The 17,785-nt window shown below is 45.1% G+C and overlaps 2 protein-coding genes across 3 annotated transcripts in view; one reads left to right on the top strand and one right to left on the bottom strand.

Annotated features, from left to right (window-relative positions):
* The window catches only part of TPRG1L (tumor protein p63 regulated 1-like), a 5,586-nt gene extending 1,560 nt beyond the window's left edge, over window positions 1–4,026 (top strand). Inside the window, exons 2-5 of the mRNA XM_014952418.1 lie at window positions 8–99; window positions 1,374–1,550; window positions 2,238–2,391; window positions 3,121–4,026. Coding sequence (XP_014807904.1) covers window positions 8–99; window positions 1,374–1,550; window positions 2,238–2,391; window positions 3,121–3,315 — 618 coding nt within the window. The 3' untranslated portion in view covers window positions 3,316–4,026. The remainder of the gene's footprint in view (window positions 1–7; window positions 100–1,373; window positions 1,551–2,237; window positions 2,392–3,120) is intronic.
* Window positions 4,027–4,741: 715 nt separating this feature from the next.
* The window catches only part of WRAP73 (WD repeat containing, antisense to TP73), a 37,154-nt gene continuing 24,110 nt past the window's right edge, over window positions 4,742–17,785 (bottom strand). Inside the window, exons 5-12 of one of the 2 annotated variants that reach the window (XM_014952435.1) lie at window positions 11,010–11,113; window positions 9,638–9,724; window positions 9,247–9,381; window positions 9,044–9,121; window positions 8,718–8,823; window positions 7,602–7,727; window positions 6,246–6,437; window positions 4,742–5,204 (exon numbers count right to left, since the gene is read on the bottom strand). In XM_014952435.1, coding sequence (XP_014807921.1) covers window positions 5,095–5,204; window positions 6,246–6,437; window positions 7,602–7,727; window positions 8,718–8,823; window positions 9,044–9,121; window positions 9,247–9,381; window positions 9,638–9,724; window positions 11,010–11,113 — 938 coding nt within the window. In that variant the 3' untranslated portion in view covers window positions 4,742–5,094. Of the gene's footprint in view, window positions 5,205–6,245; window positions 6,438–7,601; window positions 7,728–8,717; window positions 8,824–9,043; window positions 9,122–9,246; window positions 9,382–9,637; window positions 9,725–11,009; window positions 11,117–17,785 lie in introns of both variants that reach the window. The other variant, XM_014952434.1, reaches the window with a different exon arrangement.

Genomic DNA, 17,785 nt, shown 5'->3' on the forward strand with positions numbered 1-17,785 from the left:
CCTCCAGCCCGGCAGCATCGAGCAGGCGGTGAGTGAGATCCGCGCCGTGGTGATGCCCGGGGAGGACGGGGAGGTGCGGAGCGTCTGGCTGCTGGCTGAGTTGGGGTTGGCCCAATGGAGAGCAGCTCTGACGTGGCCGGGGGTGGGCTGTGTCCTATCCTTATTTCCGTGTAACGTTAACTCGTGATTTGTCTCCTTACAAAAGCCAGATCCGTACAGAATTCACCCTAACTGTGTGTTTGCATAAAAATATAGTAAATATTGGGGTTGGCCCAATGGAGAGCAGCTCTGACGTGGCCGGGGGTGGGCTGTGTCCTATCCTTATTTCCGTGTAACGTTAACTCGTGATTTGTCTCCTTACAAAAGCCAGATCCGTACAGAATTCACCCTAAAACCCACTAACGTGGCTCTTAATTAACTCCTCCGTCACCGAGTTACAGACCATTAGCCCTGTAATTCCTCAACGTGCAAATTGTCAGCTCCCATCACACCACGTGTCCAACCAAGGGTCAGGAGGCGATTTTCCTCCTCCTTCAGAGCAAGGTTTGGCCAGATCCACTCCCTGGGGCCAGCAGAAGGTGGGGGGGGCAAGTGAAATGGGCAGAAAAAGGTTCATGGTGGGGGAAAAACTGCAGCCCATTGCCCTGTCCCACTCTCAGCACTTACCTTCAAGGGTGAGGGTGGCTTTGGTCTCATCAGCCTTCCTGTTGGAACAACACACAACTTTAAATTTTCGTAAGGAAAGGCAATTAAATCAGTTACACCAAAAAAATATGCTGTAGCAGATCTCAAAGGTGCTACCTTAAAAGCTCAGCTCCTTACCCTGAATGAAAATACACCTGCTCTCAGGCTGCAGGTGTCCAGCTGGTCTGGCAAAACACTCAGGGAAAGGCAAGAGCTTTTATTCATGAAATTGGAAGAAATGAATCAGTTTCTGAATGTACTGACTGCTCTTACAGAGGAACATACTGTGTCAGGGCACACGGTTAAAGAAAACCATTTCTCTCCCCTGAACACGCACAAATGCAATTAATAATTTAGCAAATGTGGGACCAGGCTCACAGCACGGGATTAAACACTTACTGGAAGAGCTGTTGGAGACCCTTCTACCCCATGGAGTGGCACTGGGTCTCAAATAACAGGAGATAGCACTAGAGCTCTCAAGATCTTCAGACTTACTCTGATTTTCTTGGCATTTTCCTATGTCGGGACATTCAGCCTCTTCCCAGCCTTGCTGATTGAAAGCAAAGGCCAAAATAGAAAATATTAAGACATTACAAAGACTTGGGATTAGTTCTCCTCCATCCACCAAGGTGTTGGGTGTTTCTGGCCACCAACCAAACCTGCTGAGCTCAATGGTGGTCTCTTCCCAGGATCGATCACTGGAACAACGAGAAGGAGCGTCTGGTTCTCATCACAGACTGGTCCCTCCTGGTCTGCAAGTACAACTTCATCAGCCTGCAGTGCCAGCACGTCACCAGGATCTCCCTCAGCGCCGTGGACACCATCTCCATAGGGGAGTTTGAGTTCCCACCTAAATCCCTCAACAAGTAAGTCGACAGGGTAATACTGTGATGCTCTCCTGACTCTTGTATTGGTGTCAGAAATAGCTGGAGCTGGCACCCTTTGTCACTGAGCCAAGTGTGAGGGTTCTTCCTTTTGCCCCTGTGACTTTGTGAACAATTAGGAGAAGCCTCATCAGACCAGCCCAGAGCAGCTGCTGTTCTGCTGGAACAATTAGCAGTTACCTTAAAAGCCAGTTGCTGAAGGATTTAGAATCATAGAATCATTGAGGTTGGAAGAGACCCTTGGGATCATCGAGTCCAACCATCTACCCTACTCTACAAAGTCCTCCCCTACACCATATCCCTCAGTAATTTTTGCAGGTAAGATGAGTAGATCTGGGAGCAGAAGCCCATCACCAGTGGGTAGTGCAGCAGCTAGAAAGGTTGTAAAGCCCCATGAAAACATCAGGTGATACATAAACACAGGCTGTCACAGGGAACACAGTTCAGGGGTTGTGTCCCTGATGTCTAATGAGCTTAATCTTTTTATTCTCAGCTTAAAAGAACGTCCCTTTGCATATTCCAGGGGCTGAATTCTTCTACTACCACTTACTATCAAACATTTCAGCTCCCCGTTGTAAGCAGGTCGTTTCAGACTGTACATTTCTAACTGAACTCACCTGGAGGCCTCGGAAGCCTCCCCCCTCCTAACTCTGCTGTCCCCCACACCAGGAGAGAAGGCACCGGCATTCGGATCCAGTGGGACAAGCAGAGCCGGGCCTCCTTCATCAACAGATGGAACCCCTGGTCCACCAACATCCCCTACGTCACCTTCACCGAGCACCCCATGGCAGACGCCAACGAGAAGAACGCGTCCCTCTGCCTGGTAAGGATGTCACCAACTCCTGCTCGTGACACCTCCTTCATCCCACCAGCTGGGGACCTCTGAGGTTATTTGGAGAAGACAGAGCAGTTAAATCAGAGCCAGAACTCCCAGCTGGGTGCTGCATTTCCCCCTTCCCCAAACCCCGACGTGTGGGGCAGCACGGCTCCGTTTCTGCCACCTACCCCTAAATGGTTTGGAGAAGGAAGCTGACACTTCCACAGGTGGAGAGTCCTGTAAAACCCAAAAGAAAATGGAAATTGGTGCTATTCCCACTCTTACCCGACAGGCCGATGCCTGACCTTTCATCTAGGACTGCCAGCTAATTAAACAAATAGTTTAATTGTGAATTGTAAACCTTCCCTTGGGCGGCTCTCAAGTTTTTCTTCTTCTTCGCCTCTTCCTTTTCTTCCTCCTTCTTCCTCTGAAGGTTTCCTTAAAAACAGAACACTCTGGTAATTTAAGTTCAAGATATTGGTGATAAGGGCAGGAGATAGTCAGAAATGAACAATATTAATCACTGGTAAGTCTGGACTCATCAAGCCCGTGTGTTTAACTTACATAGAAATAGTGTCCTGGGATGAAATGATCTGTACCATTGAGGTCAAACATCAGAATGGAAAGCTTCCCATGGCACGTGAGATCCACAGACAGCTCCACCATTAATCCTGACAATTTTTAAAACAATGGGAAAACATCAAGCTGATATTTTTTTTTTTTTTTTTCTTTCAGTTGGAAAACTTTAAAACTCAGCTGGTCCAGGCTGTGAAGAAAGCCCACAAGGAGTGTCCGGTGGCAGGACGGGCCAACGGTGTGCTGGTGCTGGAGCGGCCTCTTCTCATCGAGACCTACCTGGGACTCATGTCCTTCATCAACAACGAGGCCAAGCTTGGCTACTCCATGACCAGAGGCAAAATTGGGTTCTAAAGTTTGTCGTTGTTTAATCTTTTCAAGAGAAAGCGGTTTGATGCTGGTCTCCTGGGGGGTGACAGGGAATGGGGCAGAATCCTGGATACCCAAGGGTGAGGAGAAGGCCAAGGGGTGGCTCTAGATCTGACAGTTGATGGGATGCCTTGGTTGTTCTGCTCAGGTCAGGTCAATCCGAAGCAGACACCAGGTTCTTGCATTCTGTATCTAATTTTCAGTTCTTCCAGGGCTAGGGAGCAGTGGTATTTGCCATTTCTAACTTGTTCTTCCCCGTTAACGAAGCGTGACCGGTATCTGCTACCAACACTCTGCAGCAGCACGTCCGTGCCACGTTAGTTGTGTCCCTGTGTATGGTGTCAAATCACATGCTGTGCTTGGGACTGATCCGTGGTGCTGCTGTTCACAATGACAGTACCCTCAGCATTTTGATTAATGCCTGTTAAGAATTGTGAAAGCCACATCTGTCGTTCTTTAGCAGAAGAGGCAGCAGGTTTCATTAATTAACGCTGTTCTGTGGGGTCTGCAGGGAAACCCTGAACCCAAACTAGTGCTTTGTAAACTGAAGTCTATGGCTGAGTATGCGTTTTATGAGCTTTTTGTAAAAATACCTCCCTCTGAGAACTAACTTCCTAGTTTCTGATGTGTGTTTCTGTGCTGCAGCCAGAGAATAAAGGCTCTTTTGAGAGGATATTGCCTAAAGCCTCACAAACACGTTTGCCTTCAAAGCTATTATTTATAAAACTGAAAAGCAGCTCTATTTTGATCAGATTTATATTGCTAGCAGTTTTTCTTAAATCTGCTCTAATTAGGGGCAGCAGCAGCCCAGGACTTTTTACTGGAGACAGATAAGACTTTAAGCAGTGTACGTCACCCCTGATTTATACTTTCTTGTTCTTAACCTCGTTCCAATGTCCAGAAATGAAATTCAGAGCAGCACAAGAGAGGCTACAGCTGGGATTGCTCCTGAGGCCACGCTGACAAGCTGTTCCATTGTGTGTGACCTTCTCTAGAGATCATTTTATCAGAGCATTTATTTGCACAACTAAAATGCTGCGTAACCCCTGTGCTGCAGCAGTGGGTTTGGAGCTTTAGCAGTTCACAAAACCCATGCAAGGCTGAAATCGTGATGGAATGCACGAGCTGCTCCTCCCTCCCAATGCATTTCCTAAGAGAGCTATTGAATTCTCAATAATCTCACAGTAAAGTTAAATTTCAACTCAATTTTTTTCTTTGTTCAGACCATGGCTGGGAAATCAAGCGGCAAAAAACCCCCATCCAATAAATTCCTAAAGACTGGGGTCCCTTCCTCTAAAGAAAGCAGAGTCTGCTCCCCAGGTTGTGCCAGGATAAATAGCTCCATAATCACACCTGATAATACAGAAACAGACTTCAGAGCAGAGATGTGCAGGTTTAGAGTCATACCAAGTTTGTAACTATCAAAATATTTATTGGAAATTATAAAATTTAAATAATAGCTATACATTATTTACACGCAGCTACAGTTTTAGAAAAGAAGGTTTCATAGTTGACAGAGTTCAAGAGGAAGCTGAACTACATCAATACTAAAGTTTCCTTGAAATCCAGGCTTCATTCTCTACACTTTAGTTGCCTCTAAACAGTCACTTCAATCAAACGCAACCACAGAACTTTACACACTGGAGTTTGGGGACACTCCTTCAAATAAATAACTCATAAATATAAAAGCTTCAGATCAGGTAACAGGGTTTGACCCCTTCCCTTATTTTTCTTCAGACTCGTGAGCATGTCTTATGCGGATTATTATTTTACCTCTTCTTTTTCTAAGTAACACACACAAAAGTTGTCCTTACTCAGCAGCACCAGGGAGTCTCCGCTGGAACTCCAGGAGAGAGACACGATTGGGAAGTCTCCTGTGGAAACAGAGCAGAGTCTGTCAGGGAGAAGCAGAGGTTCACCTAGGGTTTATCTTTCCACATCACATTTACCACGCACATTTTCCCCTCACTGGTGTTTTCTGTTGTAGTTCAGTCGTTTTCAGAATACCCAAAAACATTCCAGATGTTTCAGAGACTATTTCAACACTTGGCATCCTGCACAACTACAGTTTCTATGTAAATAAACTGATATGACTATAAATCTCAAGAAAGAATTCAACATACTGGACGATCAAAGCAAATTAAATCATTGTTAGCCCTTGTGCTCCGTCCTTGATAATATTTTATCATGTCTGCTATGTCTCATTACGAGCTTAAGTATTTAAATACCTGTAATTAAAAAGCTCTGAGAACGCATTGGAGCCGTTTCCATAATGCTCAGGCTGGTCCAGAGAGGTGATTCTACTACTTTACTCTGCTCTGGTGAGACCTCACCTGGAGTATTGTGTGCAGGTCTGGAGCCCTCAATATAAGAAGGACATGGACCTGATGGAGAGGGTCCAGAGGAGGGCCACAAGGATGATCAGGGGGATGGAGCACCTCTGCTACGAGGACAGGCTGAGGGAGCTGGGGTTGTTCAGCCTGGAGAAGAGGAGGCTCTGGGGAGACCTAATAGCAGCCTTCCAGTGCCTGAGGGGGGCTACAGGAAGGCTGGGGAGAACATGTTTAGAAAGGCCTGCAGTGACAGGACGAGGGGCAATGGCTTCAAGCTGGAGGGGAACAGATTTAGACTGGAGATGAGGAGAGGGTTCTTCACTGTGAGGGTGGTGGAGCACTGGAACAGGTTGCCCAGGGAGGTGGTTGAGGCCCCATCCCTGGAGATATTCAAGGAGAGGCTCGATGAGGCCCTGGGCAACCTGGTCTAGTTGGGGGTGTCCCTGCTGACTGCGGGGGGGTCGGACTAGATGGCCTTTGGAGGTCCCTTCCGGCCTGGGCAATTCTATGATGATTCTATGATTCTATGAATTATACATGGAAAAAGATTTTGTAATGCAGAAGCCACTGCAGCAGCCTCACCCTCCCCGGGGACCTGCACCGCCACGCAGCCGGTGGGGGACCACAGGTAGACTTTGCTGTTCCCGGTACACACGGCAAGTCGGGGCTGCCGGGGGTCCCACTGGAAGCACTGGATCCCACAGAGCTGCTCCAAGACCACAGACAGCTTCAGCTTCTGAACGTCCCAGATCCAGACAGCATTAGGAATGTTATCTGTGCAAAAAGATGGGAATCGTGTCAATACCCAAAGGGTAAAAAGATCACACGCGGTATTTTAAAGGAATGGGCAATTAATTGAAGTCTAACACCACAGACCATCGTGGTGCACCCTGGGTCTAACCCCACTAGTGTTGCCCAGCAGCACCTGCAATAAGGATAAAAGTGACAGTTTCTTTTCACAGAATCTTCTAGGTTGGAAGGGACCTTAAAGATCATCTTGTCCAACCATCAACCTAACTTTGACAAAAATAGACACCCACACAACAAACAAGGAGCATCATCACTAAACCATACCTCCCAGCACTACATCAACCCCTCTTTTGAACACCTCCAGGGATGGGGCCTCAACCACCTCCCTGGGCAGCCCATTCCAAGGGCTGAGAACCCTTTCAGTGAAAAATTTTTTCCTAATATCCAGCCTGAACCTCCCCTGGTGCAACTTGAGGCCATTTCCTCTCGTCCTGTCGCCTGTGACTTGGGAGAAGAGACCGACCCCCACCTCTCTACACCCTCCTTTCAGGGAGTTGGAGAGAGCAAGAAGGTCTCCCCTCAGCCTCCTCTTCTCCAGGCTTCTGAAGGGCTTCTTCCAGCCCTTCATCAAATTATTCACTTGCACGCTACGGCTGATGGCTTTTGCCTCTGAAGCCTCTTGCATCCAGACATCACCAGCCATAATCTTGAATTCATGTTCAAGATTAAACGTGAATCCCATGACTTTCACCATTTGAAGAAATCAAAAGCCCACTAATACAGGTCGTGAAAAATTAAGGATTCTGCCTTTCAAGAGACACTTGCTGTGATTGGAGCAGGAAGGATTTGTATATTTCACTTCCTAATACACGGAGCTCACATACATTGGAAAAAATATAAAAAGTGTATTGTTTTCATTAAATACAGAGCAAAACCCAAGTTAAGGCACCAATAAGTGGTTCTAGCAGCTCCCACTACTACCCATACACTAGAAGACACAGGCTGGATTTTCTCCACAGTGACACATTCGTACAAAGGAGAGCTAATTTCTAACAGGATCCTGACTCCCCCCATAGTGCAAAATAACCAGCTCCTGTCCTCGTTTCTGAGGAAAACACACAGGAGGAGTGCATGAAACACTGCAGAAGGAGCTGCTTTCCCCTGTAACACAGAGCAGGAGGGACTCACCGTTCTTGGTTGCCAGGAAACAGTTATCTGGACTGAACGCCAACATCCCAATGCCCATTTTGGGATTTGCCCTGTCAGCCACGGGTTTGACGTACTGCAAAGAAACTGGCACCTGGGCAATGTCATCTGGAATTTGAATGAAAGCACTTCAGTAAGCAAACCTGAATGGACAAAAGATTTAAATTCCAGCTGTTAAAACCCCCCTCATCCCTGAAGTAATACGACTGCATTTTACTCTTCTCCAATATGTTCCAATCAAAAACTTCAATTGTTTTAAGATACTGCATTCTCACACAAACAGCTTACTATTCTTGCCCTTCTACAAAAAAGGAAAGGCTGGAGATTAAATTATGAAAAAAAGGAAAGATCACGTTTTCCACTACCTTTTAACTAGTATTTAAAACACCAACGCAAACCCCAAGGTGATTTGCAGTCCCACAAACAACAAGACAGTAAAAAAATAATAGAAATGAATCATACATTGTCTGCCATCTCTTTAATATTTCACAGCCCGTTGGCTGGAGGTTTAAAGCACTGCTATAACTGCAGCTTCTCAAGACAAAACCAAATGGCCTTTTTCATGCTCTGCTTTTTTACTTGACCTCATACCTACAGGATTAATTACTTTCTTATAACAGACAGCAAGACTGTAACACCTTCTGATTATTTTTTTCCTTTTTAATTATTGGAACTGCCACACACTATGATAAGACTCTTAATTGCTAGAATCGGATGAACTACTGGAATTATCTGCAACGGTTAAACTAAGTCATGAAATAACATTGCATGGATTGAAGAAACCAGAAAAAGCATCCACAGAATGTTAAGACAACTTTTGCAGGCACCTCCAGGACTGAGACTCGGCTGCTGTTTCTACACCCAAGTCATTACGGGTCATTTTCTACAGTATCTTTAACCTGCCTCCCAGCCACCCCGCAGAGAAAATCCCCTCCAGGGGGGTGTTAATGCCCTTGGAGCTCTTCAGTTTGCTCAGGAGCCTTGAGCAGAGCACCCAGAGGGCCCATAGTGCATAGGCAGAGTGCACCTATAAGGTTATTGATGGAAAGACTTCACATGGCAAACTCAAGTGTCCCATTTTACTAAATTGTGGCTTACATTTACTTTGCGTGCTGAAGAGAGAACTAGCCAATGCTCTTGTTGGAGGGAAAGAAAGTCTCTCTGTTTCAACAGATGGGGATTTCTCCACTTCTTTATACACAATCTACAAAGAAACAAGGATCACAGGTACATATTCCATCCAACTTGAAAGGATTCCTCCATTTTTCTTACGTTCCCAATTTTTCATGCAATTTCCCAAGCCCTATGTACATATAGGAGGGGAAAAAGCAAGGTCTCCCAAATGAAAGGAATTTAGTGGCACCTTTTAGATACAAATAGCAGCATCAAAGCACTGATTCAAAGGGTTCTGGATCCATACTTACAGTCCTTTTATTAGAAACGGTTGCTGGATGCTCAAACTCTGTGATCTTCTTCCAAGTTACATGGTTCAAGATACGCACCTAGTGCAAGAAAGCATTAGCAAGACAGAACTCCTATGGCAAAGTTCTACAAATGCCTTGTAGATAGAAGAGAGAGGTTTATTTTCTCTCTTTTATCTAATAAAGATCTTTTTTCTATTTCTCACCTTTTCATCATAGCTGCCAATTGCCAAAAATTGACTGCTGGGACTCCAGGTGATGGATTTTATGCCTAGTGACCATTCGTAAGCCCGGTATGTGGATAGCAGCCTGCCATCGAGGGAGTACAGCAATATTTTATACTGAAACATAAATAGATTAATTCTAAAGACTAACCATATTGTATCGTTCCATATTTCATATGCCTTGATGGAAAAGCTCGTGCTCCTTCAGCACCTGAAGCCATCAAGCCACATGCTCAGGGCTGTTTGGTATTTGTCTTTAAATTTACATCATCACAAATGTTTGACATATGCTTGTAAGGACACCCATTACCAATAAAAGTAAAATATTTAGAATGGTTTGAGTTCAGAAAAATAATCTGCTGCTTCCTCCTACCTCCAGACACGTATCCCACACGGCCAGCACGCAGCCATTGGGAGCCCAGTCAATCCCAAACAGATCTTGTGTTTCTGTGTCAAAATGCTGCCCCAAAAGAGAAAAAAAAAAAAAAAAAAGACCATTTGAAGTATTTAACAAATGCTGTTGCATCTGACCTAACACAGGCCTCAGTTTTATTCTTTTAAGTGCTACCACAAACAAAGAGCCTTTGGCACACTGGTGCAGAAACAGAAATATTTTCTTTTGTAATAGTGTCCTGCATTCACTGTTCCTTTGGTTTCCCATTACAGAAAAAGCAAAAAAGTTGCTCTACCTTAAAATGAGCGGTATTTCATAAGAAAATAAAAGCAGTTACACTGAATGAGGCAAGAAATTTAGCTAGCCTGATTCCTTGCCTCAGAAAGGCTGGATCATTACAGGATGATGAGGGAAGAGCCTGGGAACACAACAAGTATTGAGTGGTATTTCCCAAATTTTGCTCAGCTTCTGCTGAGACTCAGAATTCCTGAACCAGGGGTGACACTATCTATGGATCAGTTCTTAGCAGGTTTTAATTTCTCACATGTATCTACTCCTCTAAGATGTGCTAGCGTGCATCCTTTCCAGGCTGGTCTCATTGGACAATAGGACAACTTATATTATACATTCAAAGCGATAACTTTATTATTGATGCAGCATAGATTATTGTAAATACAAAGATGATTCAAGGATTGGAGCATCTCCCTTATGAGGAGAGACTGAGAGAGCTGGGACTCTTTAGTCTGGAGAAGAGAAGGCTGAGGGGAGACCTTATCAATGCCTACAAGTATCTCAAGGGAGGGTTGAAGGAGGAGGGAGCCAGACTCTTTTCAGTGGTTCCCAGTGAGAGGACGAGGGGCAACGGGCACAAGTTGGAACATAAGAGGTTCCACTCAAATATGAGGAGAAACTTCTTCACGGTGAGGGTGGCAGAGCCCTGGAACAGGCTGCCCAGGGAGGGTGTGGAGTCCCCTTCTCTGGAGATTTTCAAGACCCGCCTGGATGCTCCTGAGTAACATGCTCTGACAAGCTCTAGGCAATCCTGCTTCAGCAGGGGAGTTGGACTAGATGATCTCTATGGTCCCTTCCAACTCTAAAATTCAGTGAAATAAATCCATGCACAAAATTAAAGGTGGACTGTTGCATTCTGTCAGAAACTCTTCATGCACATCTAGTACATATTGGCCTCCTGAAGAGGACACCCCTAGGGAAGTGCACCCAGAGGCCAGTGAAGGAGCCAGTGCTGGAGAGGAAAAATACTGGCCAGTCTAGAACCAGTGAGGGAGCCCAGAGCAGCTGGAAGATGAGCTTTCATCTGCCCAGAGTGGTGGGAGGCAAGGACACATCTTACCCTCAAGAGCTGCCAGTCACTGCACACGAAGATGCTGACAAAGTCCTTGCAGTCCCGTCTTTCTGCCACGGCCATGTAGCGGCCATCCCTAGTGAAGGCTATCCCTGCTGACAAAAGGAGGGCAATTAAAAAAGAGAGAAAACAAGACAGAATAGCTGACCATTCTTCAATGAAAAGCAGTTATTCCCAATTCAAAGGAGAAGGAAAAAGAGAAGGAAAAATATCTTCACAGCAGATCACACTAATCAAAGCGATGCATGGTTTTACTAATTTGCTTGTGTTGGCAATTCTTAAACTCCAAATATAAGGATGCAGCTCCCTGGCTATTGCAGAACTTCAGCATGCTATGGAAAGCCAGGTTTGATTACTGACAGACAGTCGTTACATACAACCCCCAGATTTCAAACCACCAGTTCGTTCAGTCTGGCTAAAGGGAGCAGTTATGCAGGCACTGCAACTCCCCAAATTCTGGCACGGGTCCCCAGCCACTCTCATTTCACAGGCAATACATAACTGTCTTTCTCCTGTATGGGCTATTAACTATACACAAGCCCCAGGCTGGAAACTGCTAACCACAGCTGAGTGGCTGGACAGCCCTGCCACGGGCTTCCCTCTCATTTTTTTGTGTGTAAAAGATGACAGAAGCCACTTTGAATTAGTGTTTTTCATCACCAATGCATCCAGCTCAACTGAATGTCTCAAAGGAGCCTTGGGAGGCAAACACAACAGAACGATGCACATCTGAAGAGCAGGCACATGGATCAGAGGAAATCCTTCATTCGTGGAGAATGTGACTACTCAGGGGTCACCCGGGACACGTATCCCCACGGGGAGTGAACCCCTCAGCAGGGAGGGTGCAGAGCCTGCTCTGAAACACGTGTTTTATCATTACACACCAAATTCAGTCTTCCCTTTCTGTCATATTAAAAAAAACAAACCTTCCTGCGTTAGATTTGTGATGCTCACCCTGCTGACAAGCTTTGGGATACTTGATGTAAGACACAGACTTCGTACACAAGGACCACACAGTTATCCGCAGCTGGCAAAGAGAAAGAGACAAGGAAATTGTTTATTTTTTATAGACAAAAAAAAAATTAAGTAAATAGAAACCCATAAACTTAATTCAACACCACAGAGTAGATCAATACACCTTCTGTGGCTAATTAAACTCTGCAGCTATTCCATGTAGCTCAAACACAAAGCCCTGAGAAGTAACTGTGAGGAATTCTCTCCCAACTGCCTTCAGTTCACAAGGCTGCATATTCCAAATGAACACCACAAGCACAGAAACATGGGGAAAAGCTCTTCATCACCATTAAAGTAACTGATATTGGCATGAGTCTAGTGACATAACCGCCGATGGATCGTACACAGTTGGAAAAAAACACAGTTTCATCACAGAATCTGGAAGAGAGATTAAAAGTTTCCTGCATTTAGGAATGGATGAGAGGTTACAGCAGCCTGAGACCATGGTATCTCTTGGGACAAGGTTAAGCATGAAAATTTAGCTCTCTTTTTCAACTTTTAGACACGCTCAGCTTTGATAAGTTCATTTGCATCTTGCTTTTCCCTCCTCAGCCACCCAGGAGAAGGCAACATGACACGATCACTGAAAGAATGAGAAAAGAGCCAAAATCCGCTATGCAAAGCGAGGCATTAAGCATCCCATTTGCGGTATTTCTGGAGGCTCGTGCATCCATAAAACATGAAAACTGTGGGGAAAGGCCGTCAGCTGCAAAACAAGCCTCTCCACAGCTCTCCAAGGTCACAGCCCGCATTCTGGAAGCTCTGCGTTGCCATCTGCAGATTATTCAATTAAAAACAAATACTTACTCTCCCTTAGCAACGGCAGCCACCCCAGACATATGGGCATTAATCAGAATGTCATGTGAACCTTTGCATTTATAGCTGGAGCGAGGAATGTTTCCAGAGTAAAATTTTTATTTTTTTTTCCTGGTGTTTTCCTACATTTTATTGCACCAAGAGATTTCTAGAAGAGACGCAGGTAAAACTATTTTCGCAATAAAGCAGCACAGTCATAAAGCTACCTTTCCCAGGAGCTACTGCACAAAATTAGTTCCAATTCATTATATATGTAAAACTTCAGCTCTGAATACCATCTCCTCATCCTCCTGCGCCGGGTGCAGACCGAACCCCAGGCTTGGGAGGAAGTTTCTGCTCTGCTTTTTTTGCATGTTTGTTCTCAATGCACATTTTTCTTCCCTGGTACCATTCAATGGTGAGACAGGACCCCAAGGCAGCAGCATCCCAAATGTGTCTTCCACCTGGCAACACTATGGACTGGACGCTGCAACAGAACTTGGAAGGTTTTTTCATTGCTCACGTCATTTTTTTGCCAGAAAACACGATTCAAGGAATTGTCATGGTGTCCAAACCAAGTCACAGAACCCTAATAAACACTGCCTCCCTCCAGAGATACAGGGAGTCCCAGAGCCAAAGGGCAGCATTGCTTCTTCCTCCTACTGCTTTTTATATACAGAAGAAAATTTTTTGAAATTTGAAGAGCCAACACAAATCAATTATTATTTTTTTTTTAAATTTATTATAGGAAATAGCACAACCAGATCAGATCCCACTCTGCTTCTCTCCAAAGTTAGAAAAAGTAACGGATCCCTATTCAATGCAGTCTTTATTATGCTCTCCCTTTATTTCACAGGTATTAAATTACAGCCAGACATCTATAGTACCACCTTGAAGTTTAGCAGCTCCTGGAGGACTCCACGAGATGAGTAACATTAATCAACTTTTATCACTGCAACTGCTCACTTCCGGCCACACCAGAACACAGCATTGTTAGCCTGCTCCTCGGGCAAGATTTACTTTAAAAATACCAACACAATGCCTACTCACATTCCTCTCCAGCAACTGCACCAGTGATATGCTGCTGCCTCCTATTAATTGCAGCGTTAAATGAACTTGCTGCTATCCCTCCCTTGCCCCAAAACACACAGCATGCATTCTACAGCCACTTAATACCAGCTTAGCCGCTGCACGCCTCGCATGCTGAGGTCTGGAGCAGAATTTTTCCTGCCAAAGGCATCCAAGTTTACATTTTTGTTGCTCCTTGGCCTCACCATCCACTCACCTGGCCTGACGCACCAAACTGCTGCTCTGCTGGACCACAGGGGCTGGCTCAGAGCCCTGGAACAAGGCTCACATCGAGCTCAAGTCCATCCAAAAAGGGAAATCTCAGTGGTGAGACACAGCACATCAGGGGCAGAGCTCCTACTGCCACCTCTGGCTCCTCCACAGAAGAGAAAATGCATCTACACCTTGGTTTTGAGTAAGTCTTTCTGCATCCATCTCTGCTACACCTTGGTTTTTGAATAAGTCTTTCTGCATCCACCTCTGCTTCAGCCTTGGGTGCAGCCCTCTCTGTGCTGTTCAGACAGAATTTTCTCAAAAGGGTGCAGTTCTGTAACTCCCCACAGAAGACACTAATCCTGTTTTCCCTGTTCATTCTCGTCATCTTGTTCTTAACAGCTGAGTGTGTGCTGCATGGCCACGGGAAGTTTCAGTGACACTGAATGCTGACATTTTTGGGGTAGTGCTGTATTGCCCCATGGACCTCCCCACACATCATTTCTAGCACAACAGAAATGGCAATATCACCATTGTGGCTGGGGAGGGACTAAGGAACACAACCAGCACACCCCCAGGGGAGGGTGTTTACCCTGTTTATAAAAAACCCCACAAAAATACACCTTTGGAAGATATATTATTGTACTGGCTGCCTCCAACTCTTTCATAATCAAAGCACTTCAGCTTCAGATTTGACCTAAAGCAGTCACAATGGACCCATAACAAATATTAAGTTCCTCTAGACACTCTCTCCGAGGGGGCTGTGCACAGTGAGGGGAGTCCCCCACAACAAATCCAACATCCCAGATCTGCTCTGCCCTGATTCACTGCAACCTCTTGTCCAGGTCACCCAACACAAAACCTCGAGTTCTGGCCCAGTGAAAGATGTAAAAGCAAACCATTTTGAGTCCCCAAATTAGGATTCTTTTCTGTCGTTCTACTTGTGTACACTCAGTGTAACTTTCTCAGTTCATAAAAATGTTTATGTGCTTAACATAGGGACCTCTGACCTATCTTCCATGGATTAACCCTGTTTTCTAGTACAGCAGAAATGGCAATATCACCATTGTGGCTGGGACAACAGAAATGGCAATATCACCATTGTGGCTGGGGAGGGACTAAGGAACACAACCAGCACACCCCCAGGGGAGGGTGTTTACCCTGTTTATAAAAAACCCCACAAAAATACACCTTTGGAAGATATATTATTGTACTGGCTGCCTCCAACTCTTTCATAATCAAAGCACTTCAGCTTCAGATTTGACCTAAAGCAGTCACAATGGACCCATAACAAATATTAAGTTCCTCTGCCCCCCTCCAGGCACTCTCTCCAAGGGGGCTGTGCACAGTGAGGGGAGACCCCCCCAAAAAATCCAACATCCCAGATCTGCTCTGCCCTGATTCACTGCAACCTCTTGTCCAGGTCACCCAACACAAAACCTCGAGTTCTGGCCCAGTGAAAGATGTAAAAGCAAACCATTTTGAGTCCCCAAATTAGGATTCTTTTCAGTTGTTCTATTTGTGTACACTCAGTGTAACTTTCTCAGTTCATAAAAATGTTTATGTGCTTAACATACAGACCTCTGACCTATCTTCCATGGATTAACAATATGTTTAGAATTAAATTGTGACAAAAAGGGGGGAACCTTCTCACTCCCAACTGAAACACTGCTCCACAATCTGGCCCAAGCTGCCAGTGTAAACCAGAGAAGGATTTCACAGCTCGCAGAGATGACAGACAGAAACATAAGATGCACACAGGGTGAGAAAAAGAAAACCAAACACTTCCAAAATTACAACAAATTGCCTTGCTCTTATTTGCTTTTCCCAGAGACTTTGTGGGGAAGGGACCATGGGTTTTCCAGCAGGAGGACAGATTGTGGTGAATTAGGTTTGCCCCGAGCACTTCTTCACTGCTCTTTTCCAGGGGAACTTACTCTTTGGAGCAGATGACTCGATTAAGTGGAGTTGTCAAACTCAAATCCCAACGATAATGGTGTCTGAGGAGTTTTCAGCTGTTGTTTTGCAGTGGAAAACCAAACCAAAAGCAGAAGCATTTTTAAAATAGCCTAAAAACAGCTGAGAAATAAAAAGTATTTAGATGGTAACGTGATAAACAGTCTGCAGTGCCGGGTTCAGGCCTACGTCCCCATGTTGACAGCTACAGGCAGGTGTGGGACTGGTGATTTTCAATAGATAAAAACACACTTTTAAACAACCTTGCATCTCAAATGACTGTCAACTTTTGTCCCAGACTTGACTGGGTCACAAGGCCCCCTTACATAGCAGTGTCTGTCAGCACCGGATTTCAGAAGATTATTCGGAGCACATTCCTGGACAGAAAGCATTTTTCAACCAATGTAGCCATTTACAGTTACTAAGGATTAGAGCCAATATACACAGAAACACACTTTTTTTTCCCCGCTGCTGTAGTACGAAAGAAGCTTCTTAATGCTTCAGTACCTAAAATGGAAGTAGAGAAAAATACAATATATGTAGTTTGTAAGAACGGCTCTTAAAGAAACACTCAAGAACAACACTGCTCATCTTCAAACTATTTATCTCAAAAGACAGGAATCAGGAGGAAGCAGAGGATCCATTCAATTTCTTCATATCTTTTATCTGCAGCTCTTGTTTAAGCCCTACCTGTGCCTAGGAATCCAGGTGGAATGAGGGCACTGTAAGAGGAGAGACACCTGGGACGACACCACCCACAGATCAAACCAATAATGTGGAACTTTCTAGAAATGGGCTGTGCTGTGTTCCACACTGCAGACACACAGAACCACCCCCAGAATGGATTTGAGCAGGAGAGGGAGCACCCGCTACAAAATAAGCAAGAGTTTAAGGCACAAGCCTACGTCTTTTCTACATCTCAGCAGGACTTTCCATCTTAGACACTGACAGAATGACCCCTCCAAACAGAACGCAATCTGACATACAGCAGACAGATGCTTTCGAAATTTTGGGGCAAGGAGCTACACACACCTTTGTAATTAATCACAGTAAATTCCTCTGCATCCATCAGTAATCCAATATTGTGGAAAAACATCCACTATCGTGTGAAATGGAGTCTTTATATGCTTCCTCCAGTAAGACTGTACCATTTAGTTGCTTCATAAATCATGCTGTTTATTGCAGTGACTGTGTAAAGATTTAGACAGGAACCTGTGCCATTATCATACATTACTGTACATTGTGTAACAATTCTGGGACCCCAAAACCTGCACGTTATTACAGACTCATCTCCAATAAAATGATGGCATTTGCAGAGCTATGGTAACATTAAGTGCCATCTTTTGAGATGCTGCCCATCTCAAAAGCCTGAACTGAGTCAAAACAGACTTTGGAAAGGTGTGTCAGAATTCTGCTGCGCTCCCCTCCACTCAGGAGCTGCACACCAGTCACACCAAAACTATTCACCATAGAATCATTCAGGTTGGAAGAGATCCTTGGGATCATCGAGTCCAACCATCTCCCCTACTCTACAAAGTCCTCCCCTACACCATGTCCCTCAGCACTGCATCTAAACGGCCCTTAAACACAGCCAGGGATGGGGACTCCCCCCCCTCCCTGGGCAGCCTGTTCCAATGCCCGACCACTCTTTCGGTGAAAAATTCCTTCCTAATGTTCAGTCTAAACCTCCCCTGTTGGAGCTTGAAGCCATTCCCTCT

Source organism: Calidris pugnax, unplaced genomic scaffold (genome assembly GCF_001431845.1).
Source record: "Calidris pugnax isolate Ruff unplaced genomic scaffold, ASM143184v1 scaffold217, whole genome shotgun sequence".
Taxonomy (NCBI): Eukaryota; Metazoa; Chordata; class Aves; order Charadriiformes; family Scolopacidae; genus Calidris; species Calidris pugnax.